We start from the raw sequence: 15,126 nt of genomic DNA, 5'->3' as shown, positions 1-15,126 counted from the left end.
GTTGACTTCAGTGATTTCCAACATTTGAGCTGTTTCGGTCATACTTTAAATATTGGAGTGAACAAAGCCCTTGAGCTACATCCAGTCAATGAAGTTATTAGGTAACTTCGTAAACTTAGACAAATTACGAGTCACAGCAGCAAAATGAGACGTGCGCTGCAAGAAGCATTAGGCCTCCCGCGCAAAATACTTCCGTCATGCACATCAACAAGGTGGTGGTCTACTCTTCCTTTGATACAGGTAGCTTTAACAAATCAAGAAGCAATAGCAAAATTTCTGTCCCGAACAAAACATAAAAACCTTATCCTTCAGAACAAAGAAATAGAATTATTAAATATGATCATGACCCTATTATCGCCCTTACAAATGCTTTGTGACAGTATGTCAGCTGAAACATCGGTTACAGCGTCGGGCATATGGCCATTATATGAACAAATCTTAAAAGATTTTCAAATCGAAGAATCTCAACAGATAGAAGATACATCACAACAAGACGAAGCAAGTACACAGGAAACACATTTTTCGCTGTATGACTCTTTGACTGAAGAAGAAGATAGTGAACAGATGTTAGAAGCAGCACTCAAAGAAATTGAAAGAAGCAAGAAAATGGAAATTTTATCTCCGTTGCAATCCCGATACGAGGAAGATGAAGAAAGCAGAATACTGTTGAAAATGTGTACATTCTTAGGTCCCAGGTTTAAAGATCATTTGGGTGAACATACTGAGATAATAAAAGGTAGAGTACTGAATGAGTTGAGATTTATTCCAGCAGGAAGTCCTAAAAAAGATGATCGAGGGAATGTTGGTTCTAAAGGATTTGACAGTTACCTAAAACGAAGGAAATTTGGTGACAGGAACGATAAAGAAGACAGTCAAATAGAAGAATTAAACCGATACCTAAGTCTTGGGGATGCAGATTTGGAGGAAGAGAAACTTGTTTGGTGGAATAGCCATTCCCATCATCTTCCAAGATTAACAAAATTAGCGAGAAAATATTTGTGTATTCCTGCTACGAGCGTGCCAAGTGAGAGAGTTTTCAACTGTGGTGGCAATGTAGTAACAGATTATAGAGCATCTCTTACCGCTGAGCATGCTGAACAGTTAATATTTCTGTCCATGAACAAAGCTATTGTCCCAAAATAATTTTAAAATGCTATTTAATATAAGCTAAATGTTCTCATTGTTTTACATTATTGACTTAGTATAACAGGGGATTCATAAATCAACACCTGACTTTTAAAGATGCGATAAATTTAACTCTTTTAGGATTTCCCCTTTCTCAGGTAAATTTTATACTTTATACTTTATTTTATACTTTTACAGCTACTGCTTCCTTACTATTTATCGTAGGATCATGGTTCATACCTCGTTTTCTGTTTTAGGATAAAGCATACTTTCCAACGGTACCACTCGATTGTGCGTATTATACACCGGAAACGGAAAAAGCGGGGGGCTTTTCGAAAAAAAATCGAAAATTTTGCGCCCCTCTGGCCCAAGCCTGGGTTCACGTACGGATCTGAATTATTATTTTATAAAATACGTTGTTGTGTTCATAATACGTGTGCAAAATTTCAATCTTGTATCTTGAAAACTAAGGTCAGGAGAAATTTTTGAAAGTCTGAAGGTAATCCATTCTTTTCGTGTATATATATATATATATATATATATATATATATATATATATATATATATATATATATATATATATATATATATACTGTACTTCAAAAATATACTGTTTATTACTACTTGACCTAGAGTTATGGTTCAAACGCCATTTTCTTCAGTATAATGAGCCCTTTCCAACGGTACCACTCACATGTTCGTATCATACACCTGAACCGTAAAATTCGGGAAAAACCCGCAATTTTTTTTTTGAAAAATCCAGCCAAAACACTTTGCCCCTCGGATCCGGGCCTGCGTTTATGTAGAGATCTGAAGCTTTTTTTCTTATGTATATACATAATACGTGTGCAAAAGTTCAATCTTGTATCTTGAAAACAAAGGGCGGAAAAAATTGTTGAAAGTCTGAATTTAGGCCCTATATAGGCCTATATTTACACACACACACACAGTGGCGGATCCAGGATATGATCAAGGGAGGGGCTAAACCATAATTTGCCGTTTTATCCAGTGTAAAACTGAATTGAAACCCATTTTATCCAGTGTAAACCTAAGCGTCAAGGGGGGGGCTATAGCCCCTCCTTAGATCCGCCCTTGTATATATATATATATATATATATATATATATATATATATATATATATATATATATATATATATATATATATATATATATATATATATATATATATATATATATATATATATATATATATTGTGCAACAGTCATGGCTCATTTTCTTTGGTATATCGAGCCCTTTCCAACGGTACGATTTACATGTCCGTATCATACACCTGAACCGGAAAAATCGGGGAAAACCGGAAATTTTTCATTAAAAAATCGCCCTCTCGGAACACTTGCTTCCCTCGGCCCCAGGCCCGGTTTCACGTAGGGATCTCAAAATATATATATATTCAGAAGAAATTTGCAGAGGTACACATAATTCATATGTAAAGTTTCAATCTGATATTTTGAAAAATAAAGACGTGATTTTTTTTAAACTTGCCTTAAGAAAAAAGGAAAAACGCCCCTCCGCCCCCACTTGGCGCCGCCAAGTTGATCATCCGGTTCCAAAACGCAACTTGGGTGTTCTTAGGGCCATCATTGACTTGACCAATAAGAAAACTGCTTAAATACCTATTATAGAACCTAAATAAGCGGTCAAAGGCGATACTACGCCATAGTAACAGAAGTCGCTGTAAATCTTAAGAGTTAAGCTACTGAGAAAGGTATATTTACTAGTGTCATAACTGTATAGATGTATCTACATATTGTTAAAATAACATTTTCTTATGTTTCATAACGTTAATAATACAAAAATGTTTCAACTAATACATTATTTGAACAAATGTTTCAATTGATATAGTTCATAAGATTCATAATATTTCGCATTTAAAATGTCGTTTGTACAGTATAACATTCCCTTAGTTTTCTAATGTTACATGTTAAATATGTGTAATGTATATTATTATTATTATGTTATTTGTATAAAATTTCCTTATGTTTAATAGTGATAAGTAGTTTTTATTTTAATTTGTAGTTAACGTACATTTTCATTCTATCTTTTATGTATGTCCAACTAAAATAACCAGACTGAAAAATGCTATTTGAATTTATTTTTATTTTCAAAAGTAGAATTTTGTAGTAGAACTAATTTACACATACAATCAGATTTAATGGCAACCATCAAATATATACGATATTATTTGGTTCTACTGTATAACTGAGTACCGTGTTCCGAGAAGCATTAAACAAGGTGTACAATGATAGTATTGGATTTGAGGTAATGCATATTTTTTTTTACCTTTTTGTAAATTAATTGTAATAATGTATATTTGAATCAATAATGATAGTATTGGATTTGAGGTAATGCATATTTTTTAGTTTTTGTAAATTAATTGTAATAATGTATATTCTAATCAATGGAAATTTATACGAAATTTAAGTAGCATTGACCAATATCTTTAAAGAGAATAAGTTTTTTTTGTTTGTTTATTTGTTTTATTGATCATATGAACAGGTAGATTATAAGGGTAACAGTCCGCTACTATGTAAAGCTGTACGATTATGATAGTTTTTTTTTTAATGTAGAAACTAAAATTAAAGGTTTCTTTAAATTAAATTAAAGAAACATGAGAGGATTAAAGTTCTATTGATATGGCATTTCATTATTACTTTGTGTTGAAACCTAGATTGTCTATTTCTCCACTGTTTTTACAAATATTAATTACAATTATTATAAATATATGAATGTTTCTTATATTCTATTTTCAATTCTCCATTAATTTAGATCTATTATATTTTTATTTCTTCTTTATAGTAATACAAAATACATTTAACACTAAGGAAAGTTTATTTTTTATGTATTAAAAAAAGATAGCATGGCATAACAGTTAATATTTGTGTGTAATAGGATTATGCAAGGCTTACGTTATGAAAAACTATTTACTATCAGCTAGTTACGGAATCAACTATGTATGTGAGTTCCGAACCACGTTTTTATTGAAAAGTTTCCATTTTCCAAATACAAGAAATTAAAAACTAAGAAAGTTATGAGGGAGAAAAACTACATGCTTTATCTTATAAAAATGTATGTATGTATGTATGTTCCAACATAACTCTGGAACGCCCGAAGCAATTTCAATTAAACTTCGCAATTTCAATTATTAAATTAAACATATAACATTACAACCTGAAAACAAATTGTGTGTGAGAGATCTCCTAGCTTCCCAAGGAGGCGAGTTGAAAGAGCGTTAAATGCAAAAATAATGAGAAACGACCGGTATTACTGTCGAATTCATAGTTATTTTAGGTCGCTGAGTTGAACATTGACACTCGATATCGTTTAAATTTCAGTTAAGCCCTCAAGACCCCCTAACACCCCCATGGTTGGAGTGGCAAGAGGTGACATGTAAAAATAACCGGAAACTACCGATATTAGTGTCGAATCCATAGTTTTCGGGGTAAACCGTGTAAACAATCGTTGAAATGTGTATCGTAAGGGGAATTGGGGGTTCAATTATTTTTCATAAACTTACTCTGACCGTGCGAAGAACGAGCATTTCAGCTACGTTTTGAGAACCTGGCTTCTAAACATCAAGGAGTACGAGGGTGGAATAATAGCAGAGGAATGTCAGTTTAAGTGTGCAAGTAAATGTGTGGGTAACGAACATGAAACTCGCAACTTATGTATTCACCGTGGTTCTAAATTTTCCATTTTCTATATGTCATTTTGAAGCCAGACAGGGAAGGAACTAGTTGATACTCTTTCTGTATTGCACTGGTGGGCCAGCTAGCAACCATGTATAAATGTCATAGAACCTGCCTTTGGGGAACATTAAAAAGACAAGAACCAATAAATGAAGTGTTTAAATTTTGTTCAATGAGTACCATGGCTAAGAACTTTCCGCTCAGCAGAAGGACGGAGTATAGCCACCACTGACAACGAGTGAAAGGAAGTTTCATAATTATATCTGTCTGAGTTGATGTCTATCTCATAATCATGTTATTTGAAGATTCCAGTTTCTGAACTTTTGTAACTATGAAATCAAGGAACTCTAAAATTTCAAAATCCAGTTACTTGGTTCTACAATTTCGATTGCCATGACTCAGAAATTTCAACATTCCGAGATTCTGATATGCTGGAACAACGTACAGTCGTTCGGCATTCTGAATTTCAGATTCGGAAGTGCTAAACCAAAGTTCTCATTTTGAAATTCCGAAATTTCTAGATGAAATTCCGAGATTCCGGAATTACGAGTTTTCGAAATTCCGAAATTTCGGAATGAAGTTCCGGAATTCCGAGATTCATGCATTGCGAAATTTCGGGATGAACTTCCGGAATTCCGGAATTCCGAGATTCCGCAATTCCGAGATTTCGAATTTTTCGGAGTGAACTTACAGAATTCCGAGATTCCGGAATTCCAAAATTCCGAGATTCCGGAATTCCAAAATTCCGAGATTCCGGAATTCCGAAATTCCGAGATTCCGGAATTCCGTAATCTCGGAATTCCGGAATGAGAAAATTTTTAATTCCGATTCCGGAATTAAGATTTTCATTCCGAAATATTCCGGAATTCCGGAATCCGGAACACCCCTATTCAATACCATTTTTAACAATGCACAATAAGATAAAAATAATACAAACTAAATATATTGCAATAAATTTAAAGTACTAATAATTGATTTAACATTTTGCAATAATACCTTTTGATTCTAAAATAAAACACAAAACTATTTAACAATAGCGAGTATACCAATAAATGATTCAAATTGTCATGATTTCACTTTTCATGAAGATAAAGTATTCCTTACTATTAGGTACACAAGAAAATTTAATGTATTTAAAACATCAACATTATCCATGAAAATTCAAGACTGTGTATCCATTTACATTCTAAACAAGATATAAATGTTCAAGGTAATTCAATACAACAAAACAAGACATAGTTCGCTTAATTATTTCATGATTCATAAAAATTATATATTGAAACACATAGGTAAATACAACGTTAAAAAAGATATTTCATTTACTTAAAAATGAAATAAACTGGGTAAATGCGAGCTCGTCACGCTCGAAGTATATATAAATATACTGCCTGCATTAAGTGTGCAAGACCTACCCCAATTATTTGTTAATATGTTTCCATCCCCGAAGCAAAGTGGAAAGGATAGAATATAAGGTTAAAATTTAAAAATAATATAGAGGGGATTAATAAGAAAATTGCGTTACTAACGCTTTAAAAATATGAATAACCCATAATCTTGCAGGGAAACTTTGCTTCCATATTTTCAAGTGCAACTTGAAGTATTTTTATATTAGACGAAAACATTTATACAAAGTAGGTGCAATAGCAATTGCTAATACTTAGCACATACATGAGTTAATTGGTACTCAATTATAGTAAAATGTTGTATTATATTTTCTCTCCAACCTAAACAACGCGCCATGAAGGTGGGCACAGGTATAAAACAAAGCTACAATAGCTTACCACACCAAAAATTGAAGTATTCTCAGCTGATTAAAAATCCCAGAGGCATACTACTTAACTAAAACAAATAACTTGACGAAACACATCGTAAGTATGCATTATTATTGATTGACACATAGTTGTTTAAAATTTAAAAAAATAACTCATTAACTTAGGATAAAATCGTTTAAGTTTATTATTGATTAGTTTCTCACCAAAATATTTAAATTTTGTAAAATTACAACACTGTGATAGAATATTCTGTATAGATTTTCCACATCTTCACAATTTAAATTTATTTCATTTCACTAAATTTAAAATTATTTTCACTGCACAAATTCACTCTTGCACTTCGGAAAGAGGTACTATAGTTTTCATAATTTGAAAAAATAATTTTTACTGTAAATGCATTAACGAAAGACATACTATTACAACTAATTTTGTAATACATACGCTTGAAATATCAAAATTTTAAAAATGATGCTTCTAATTTAGCATTATAACTGTATTATACAATATAGTAGCATGTAGAGCGGAAAAATAATATTTAAGAAATTTTCCTGATTTTATAAATTATAGCCATTAACATTAGACATAAAACGCCAAATAAAAATACTATTAATTGTATTTTAATATTCAAAATTTATACAATATTTATAATATAAAAAATAATTACTAATACCGAAGAAAATTTCGTACAGTAAATTTCTGCAATGTATCCAAACATTTATTTTTCATTGCAATGTCAAAAATATAGAGAATGGGAAAACCGGAGAATGGAATTGTTTACACAATTCCTTTTCGTATTGGATTTATTACAACATCATAGGCCAAAACTTGCATGCAATCAAGAATTTTACTTTTAACTTCCGTACTCAGAATTTGTTGATTTTTGTTAGTACGAAAACGCAATATTCTATAAGCACTAGTTTTTTGTGCTACCTTAACATAAGAATCAGCTAATAGCTTGCAATTAGTTTGTGCGTTTAAAACATTTACCATTTGAATGTCATTGCAAGTATTAGCATCGAAAAATCTACTTTCTGCGTAGGCATGACATCTTATCTTACGCACTTCTTTACAAGTCTTCAGATTAGTTTTCATTTTTGAACGGTGGATAAACCTTTGCTTACCTTTTTTGGCAGTGAAACAAAAATTACTGTTTCTAAATTTCTCATCAGCATCATCAAATGAATGCAAAGTAGTGGCCGGTGCATAATCAATTTGAACATCCTGATTTAATTCAACACACTTTTCCTTACCTTTACTAGATTTAAATTTTATGGATTTAGGATTTACATGATAAATACCAGGCGTACGTGGAATGATTTCATTCTTACTAAAGCACATAGTTACAAGTGTACATACGGTACGCTCTAACCACACTAAACGTATCTTACCAAAGGAAGCAGTAGCGTAGCCAGGATGAGTGTTTGGGGGGCCAAGTGCTGTTATAGGTACACTCATGTCCAAAATGATTGTCGCATATCTATAACTGTCTTCTTGTAAGAATATAATTTAATAATGATGTTGCAGGGTACTTTTAATACTGATACTATGTGTATAATCGGGAAATGTATATTTCTGGTAAATTTCATAGGAAAAGAATTATAAATAGGAAAATTAGAGTGAGTAAAACAAAATGTTGCTAAATGGACAGAAACTTTTACTTTCGTTTTATTGTTCTTATTTACTGCTCTTTTGACGTGAAATTTTCCACATACATGTCTTTGCCGATTATACACATACTAACATTATAAGAAATACCGGGCGAATTCGTTATGAAATTATATTCCTACAAAAACATATTTATAGACATGCGACAATAACTTTGGACATGAGTGTACATATAGAAAAATTACAAACAAAAAATATATATAAACATAAAAATATATAAAAAATTACAAACATCAAAGTACCAAAGTACATTGTCGGACATTTTTGGGGGGGCCGGCCCCTCCTTCCCTACGCCACTGAAAGGAAAAGTAACGCAACTTGTCAATCTGAACTGGTTGCACAATGAATTTTGCTCTAGGGTGACTTTTAACATGCTGTGTACACACCACAAAAATACAGGACTTATTGACGAACTTTTCTTATCTGCAAGTAGCATTGAGCCGGAGGGGGGAAACAACTGATCCGCTCACTTCTTTTCACATAAGGGACAAGTGCAGACTAATTTCGTCTAAAAGTACCACAACGACATCACTTTTTATTTCCCTAGTATTGGTTGCACTAACCAAACTCGTACTACTACTGGAGATAACCCCTATAAAGTCAACCTGCACGGTGTTTACATTTACACTGGCTGTTTTATTACTTACTTCATTCACCTGAGAAAAGACATCGTTATTTTGTAAAACAGATACATTTTCCAACTTGTTTACGATACGTTGTAGTTGTGCACCATTATTATCTAAGAATTGAAATAAATTATTCCACAAAATATTCTCACTTTCATCAATTTGAACAGAGTGCAACTCCTGGATTTAAGATAACTTACCCTTTTTGACAGTATTTGGATAAATATCAATGTCATTGACAATATTTTCCAGTTTCCTTTTACAACTTTTACCTGTAACCTCAGAAGGACAACTATGGCGAACGTGTGTTAATTGGGCCACATTGAATTAATCCACAAATTTGACCTTTTTGAAATTTTGTTTTCCTTTTCGGTCTGACCCACATTAACCGACATAGTATATACACTAATATCCTTACTACATTTTTTGAGGATAGATTTAACACCACTACAAAGAGTTTTAGGAGGGTTTTCAACACCACCTAAAAATAATTCTTTTCCCTTTCCGTTGGGCCTAATACCATGGTAACTAGATGAACTAATGTCATTAAAGTACTTTTTTCGTAATCTTTCAACTATTGCTTCAATGACTTTTATTTTGACATTAATATCATCGCACTGAATTTTCAATTTTTAAGCTACATAGCTAGAATCTATGTTTTTACCACGAGCAAACTTTTCTTTCAATTTCTCATACTGAGTGGTTTTTCTTATACGCGGAGAGTAATCTCCTTTTCGACATTTTTCCTATATTCACAGTTGAAATTGAACACAGATTTACAAAGAACCTGTTTAACCACTCTGTTAAAATTACTGGTTTCTACGTTGAGACCTAAGACATTTTGAAGCTCTTCTAAACAAAATGGAACGACACTATATTTATATTTAATAATAACATTAGCGTAGTCTAACTCTATCTGTGTTCTAACATTCATTAAATTTAGCGCTAGCATTTTGTACGTAGATTTATGAATTACACACAAAATTTTAAAATTAATACAGGAATATAAAAATATGAATAACACTACATATGAAAGAATGCAGAGAAATGGTTCTTTCGCCGAACATTAATTACTAAATTCACACTTTAGGTTTTCAACACTTATTTCGCATTCTTGTTTACATAAACTGAAACCTATCTGTATTTGCTCAACAGTGTTTGAGGTTTCTTGAAGTATTTTTTCTGACGTATTACGAAATTTTATTATTTCGTTTTTCACAACGTTTAGCTGGTTTGACAGCTCCAGAAAATTCCTTTCAACCTTTTCGTGCATTTCATGCAGTTCAATGGATAACAAATTAATTGCATCGAGCAATGTTTCTATTTCACATGTAGTTGACATGATAATATATTATACTACAAACACAATATATAAATTACTAAATTGGCATTGAATACGAAGTAGCGCAGTTCAAAGATACATTTTCTCCCCACTAAAACATCTGTCCCTGTTCGGTCGCCAGATATAATGTTAGAAAGAATTTCCGCTGTACCAGTCCTTACGAGGGATAAGCCAAATATAATGGTAGCGGGTTCTAACCTTGTCCGTCCCTGTTTGGGATAAGGCAGATATAATAGTAGTGGTTAGGATTTCCCTGTTCTAGTAAGGACAAAGCCAGATATGACAGTAATGGTTCGATTCCGTCGATTTAAAACTTTATACATGTCCATATCGTCACAACATTTTTCGAGTATATTTTGTGCATTCCATAATTATATTGCCATTTATATTTGCTTTTCTGTTTTAAATACTGATATATTATTGATGGTAGACTACACAAAATTACGTGTGCCGACTGAACCAAAATTGGAATGTGCAAGGTCAATAAATGCTTCAAATATAAATAAAGTTATAAAATTCGAACTCCGAATAGTCCAATTTTATGTGAAATAACCACTTTCATGTACACATTTTTCACGAGCGATGATGTTAGAATCTTAAGAGTATACGTACTCCAGGAAGATGTCCAGTATTTCTATTTTCAAAAGTTAGCTACGAGGCTTCCCATACTTTTGCTAAACACAGTTTGTAAATAATAAAATGTGTGATTTCTATTAAGTTCTTACCTGTTCCATTTTAATAAAACAAGATGTTAAGTGGAATGTACACGTTCACGTATAAAGGTTTTTAAAATTTCATTCTTTGTTTAGATATTAAGCTTAATTTTGTATTTTTTTAAAAAACAAATTGTCCCTCTACTATTTACCTATCTAAAGTTTATAGAAAACATTGTTATGCGTATTATTTTTTAAAACTGGAAACATTTTAATTTACATGAATTTAAACTATAATTAAAATTAAAATTTGTATTTTTTATTATTATTATTACAGAGTATACAAGAGAAAACTACAGAAGATGGAAGCACGTCTTCAGTTACACCAAAAAAGGTATAAAGTTGTGCTGGATACTTGTGTTTTTTTTAATTTCTAACAAACAAAGTTGATTTGTAATCTCTTTACACTCACCAAAGAATGGAAAAATACGTATTATCTACGATATACATATCTCTACAATATTATAGTTTGTGTATTTAATATTGAATATAAAAATAATCCGTTCTTACACTTTCTTGCTTCATTTACTTATTGATAGTGTTGTAAATAGAAAAAAAACCGTTCGTATTTTTCTGAAATGTACGTTTTTTTAGAAAAAAACATTGCCTCTCGTTTTTTTTCTAAATTTCGTTTTTTTTTCAAATAGTCATTTGTAATGTATCTTACGTCATTTAAGCCTGAAGTATTTTTATGTAGGTGTAATTACCATAAAATGCAACATAAATTAAACACTAGATACTGATACGGTACAAATATTTTACAATTTATATGAGTACCGTACCTACTAATAATCCGGGTTTCTGTACTGTTTCACCAATATCAAAGAAGAAATAAAAGTATAAATGAACATTTGTTTTATTCGTGAAAGTAGGCATTTAATAAGAACGAAAATAATATCACGAACAGTATAAAATGCAAATAACTTGTCTAAAGGTAAAAACTAATATTAATTTTCCTACTAACATTTTTCTGAATATCATATATAAATAATTTGTCGACTAGATATATGATATGCATTGCTGACTCTACCATATGTGAAACACGTGCACTTGCACTGAGATGCAATATCTGTCATAAGTATTTTATTTAAAATAAATATTTCTTGTTGGAGACAGACTTCATGATCATGGTAGCTAAATTTACTAAGCCAGAGGTGCCCACAAGGGGGGGGGGATGACGCAAATTGCGTCATTGAAATATTTGGGGGGGGTTAAAAATCTATATAAATATGCTTGAGGGTGTGTAAAAATTAATCGAAAAGATTTTTTTCATGGAAGAACACCTACGGATAGTCAATTGAGGGGGTGCTTCATGGACATGAGGGGGGTGCGCACCACTGACTAAGCTGACCTTCTATTTGAATACTACATTCATAAATTATGTTTAGGTCGCATTAGTTTAAGTCACATGATCAGTGCTAAACAAATGGTAAAATAAATCCCAGAATAAATTGCTTGATTGTTGTCAAATACAGGAACTCAATTCTCGAATGCCTGTCCCCTTTGGTTAGTTATCAAAGTTCTGATATGAAGCTTCTCTTGTCTTTGTCGCAAATAAGATCGTTATCATGGAAGGTGGAAATACTTTTTTTTAAAAAAAAAAATAACAGATGTAGAAGGAAAATCAAGAAATAAAGATAAAGGAACTAGTTGCACTATAATTGCAAACTGATATGTTGAGACTGAAACTCGATATTGAATTCTATAAAAAGGATTATCATCTTTCAGATGTATTTGTTTTATCTTTCACTAACATAATATATTAATATTTAAAGAAAAATACAGACACAACAATATTGTATTTGTAGTAAGTATTTAAGCCTTTTTGAGTGCGAGTGTAGTTTCCCTCCCTTTCGTTGTTCATGCTGGAATAGCATACTTAAAATCGCGACTTTTAAGATTTGTTCTTTCTGGAGAAAGATTTATGCGGCAAATTACGTCATTGCGCAGGCGACAAATTGCCTAGGGCCGGCCTGATGATATGTACACTCATGTCCATAATGATTGTCGCATATCTATAACTGTCTTCTTGTAAGAATATAATTTGATAATGATTTTGCAGGGTACTTTTAATACTGATGCTGTGTGTATAATCGGAAAATGTATATTTGTGGTAAATTTCAAAGGAAAAGAATTATAAATACGAAAGTGAGAAAGAGTAAAAGAAACTGTTGCTAAATGGACAAAAAAAGTTTTATTTTCGTTTTATTGTTCTTATTTACTGCTGTTTTGACATGAAATTTTCCACATACATGTCTTTGCCGATTATACACATACTAACATTATAAGAAATACCAGGCGGATTCGTTATCAAATTATATTCCTACAACAACATATTTATAGACATGCGACAATAATCTTGGACATGAGTGTACATACAAGACATGAATATAGGATGACATAATTTGAAGTAATGTAGGGTGTTTCAAAATGAATATTACGGTTTTGAACAATTAACAATTAACTTACAATTATAAGTATTATCAAATAAAAGAGCAACTCAAACAGTTTTGTACACACGCATGCAATGCATTGTTTCCTCTGTCTGCCGTTAGAAAGAGCAAGTAGCAAAGATGGAGACTAGAGACCAGAAAGCTTTGTGTTTTAACTTTGCAAAGACTGAATCTGTAGTTACAGTGCAACCGTCTGTGTGAATTGAATGTTTTGTGCCATATGGCGGAAAGTTTATGGGCCTTTCTCACCTATTGACTCAATGTGTGCCATGTGACGAATGAAGCTCACATCGAACACTTGAAGCAAAAACTGTTTGAGGTGTTCTTTTAGGTGCGTAAAATGTAATAAGTACTACGAAGACTTAATTCACCCGATATTCATTTTAAAACACCCTGCATTTCTTAGCATCAGTATTGGAACTAAGATGTAAAAAGGAGAGATTGTGATTGTTTACAACATCGATATTATTATTAGTCAAGACTATAATTACTACAACAACACAAGTTAGTAGTCAAAAAAATGTAATTAAATGTACGCTCGTAACCCTTTCGGATCCAGGTGGTCAAAGTGGCACATACGGGTGTGTCCATTTTTCAATCCACTCCTGTATGGTCACTAATTAAGATATCGGTATATATATTTTTTTGCCAAATATGGTTGGTCCATAGTTTATCATTTTTGTTCCTTTTTCTTCTGTGTGTCGAATTTCCCTCTCAAATTTCACCCCAGTCGAAAATTCGAGAATTTTCGATTTTTTTTATTACTTTGCTCCTGTAGCTTCATTCGTTGTAGAGAGACCTCCTTAAGGCTTGTCAGGTAGATACGTCGGATGGATATCTAATTGTTGACATCAATTGGACGGGCTTGCGCGCAGTTTTACCAACTACAGAAATTAAAATCTCCTTAAATTTGGGCAAAAAATTCGAATTTTTTGTTATAAACCATACCTATACGTCCGAATGCAAGTCAACTTACGCCAGTCGAACATTTGTTCTTACTGAACAAACTCGGGTACATATCGTTACAGTGGGGTAATTAGGGGACGCACGAAAAATTCGGATTAAGGTTCTAACTCTTGATTTTCCCCTACTTTTCTCTTTATCGAAATATATTTTTGGTAATTAAAAGCATTTTCTTAAATATCGCCATGATACTTGTAGGATTTATTAGTAATGTACCAGTGTTTATTTTAAGATAGTTTTCGTCTGTCTGGTAGCAGTGTTGCCAGCTACGGAAAATTTTAATTCAAGATGTTAGGGGAAAATTACGTATTTTGTCTATTATATCCCTCTTGTTGGTTACATAGGAAGAAACGTACCAGTATCTGAAAGTCTTGTCTTTACCCTTCACAACGCACTATACAAAGTTTCAATAGGATAGTTAGGGGAAGTACAGTTAAGGTTTACAGTAGACCTTGTTCTCTAAGTGGAAAGATAACTGTGATTTTTTTAGGTAGACTGAAATATTTTTTAATGACCTGCTTACTTTATTAGATATCGCTACAATACTTATAGGGTATATTATAGAGATACCAAAGCTTCTTTTAAGATAGTTTGTGTGTGTCTGCTAGCACTGTTTCCAGCTACAGAAAATTTTAATTTCCGATTTTAGGGAGAAATTTTGAAAAAAAAATTTCCTTTTTGTCTCTATTATTTCCCTCTTGTTGGCTACATTCGAACAAACATACCACTGTCTGAAAGCCTCGTCCTTAGCCTACACA

At 32.2% G+C, this 15,126-nt stretch overlaps 1 protein-coding gene across 1 annotated transcript in view; it reads left to right on the top strand.

The window, feature by feature from the left end:
• The window catches only part of LOC145694537 (uncharacterized), a 105,187-nt gene that overhangs the window by 75,687 nt on the left and 14,374 nt on the right, over positions 1-15,126 (top strand). The window contains exon 5 of the mRNA XM_081770852.1: positions 11,230-11,286. Within this exon, the coding sequence (XP_081626978.1) occupies positions 11,230-11,286 (57 nt within the window). The remainder of the gene's footprint in view (positions 1-11,229; positions 11,287-15,126) is intronic.

Source organism: Thermobia domestica, chromosome 9 (assembly GCF_964235325.1).
Source record: "Thermobia domestica chromosome 9, izTheDome1.hap1.1, whole genome shotgun sequence".
Taxonomy (NCBI): Eukaryota; Metazoa; Arthropoda; class Insecta; order Zygentoma; family Lepismatidae; genus Thermobia; species Thermobia domestica.
Note: the sequence above shows the minus strand (reverse complement) of the source record. Positions and strands in the feature narration are given on the sequence as shown.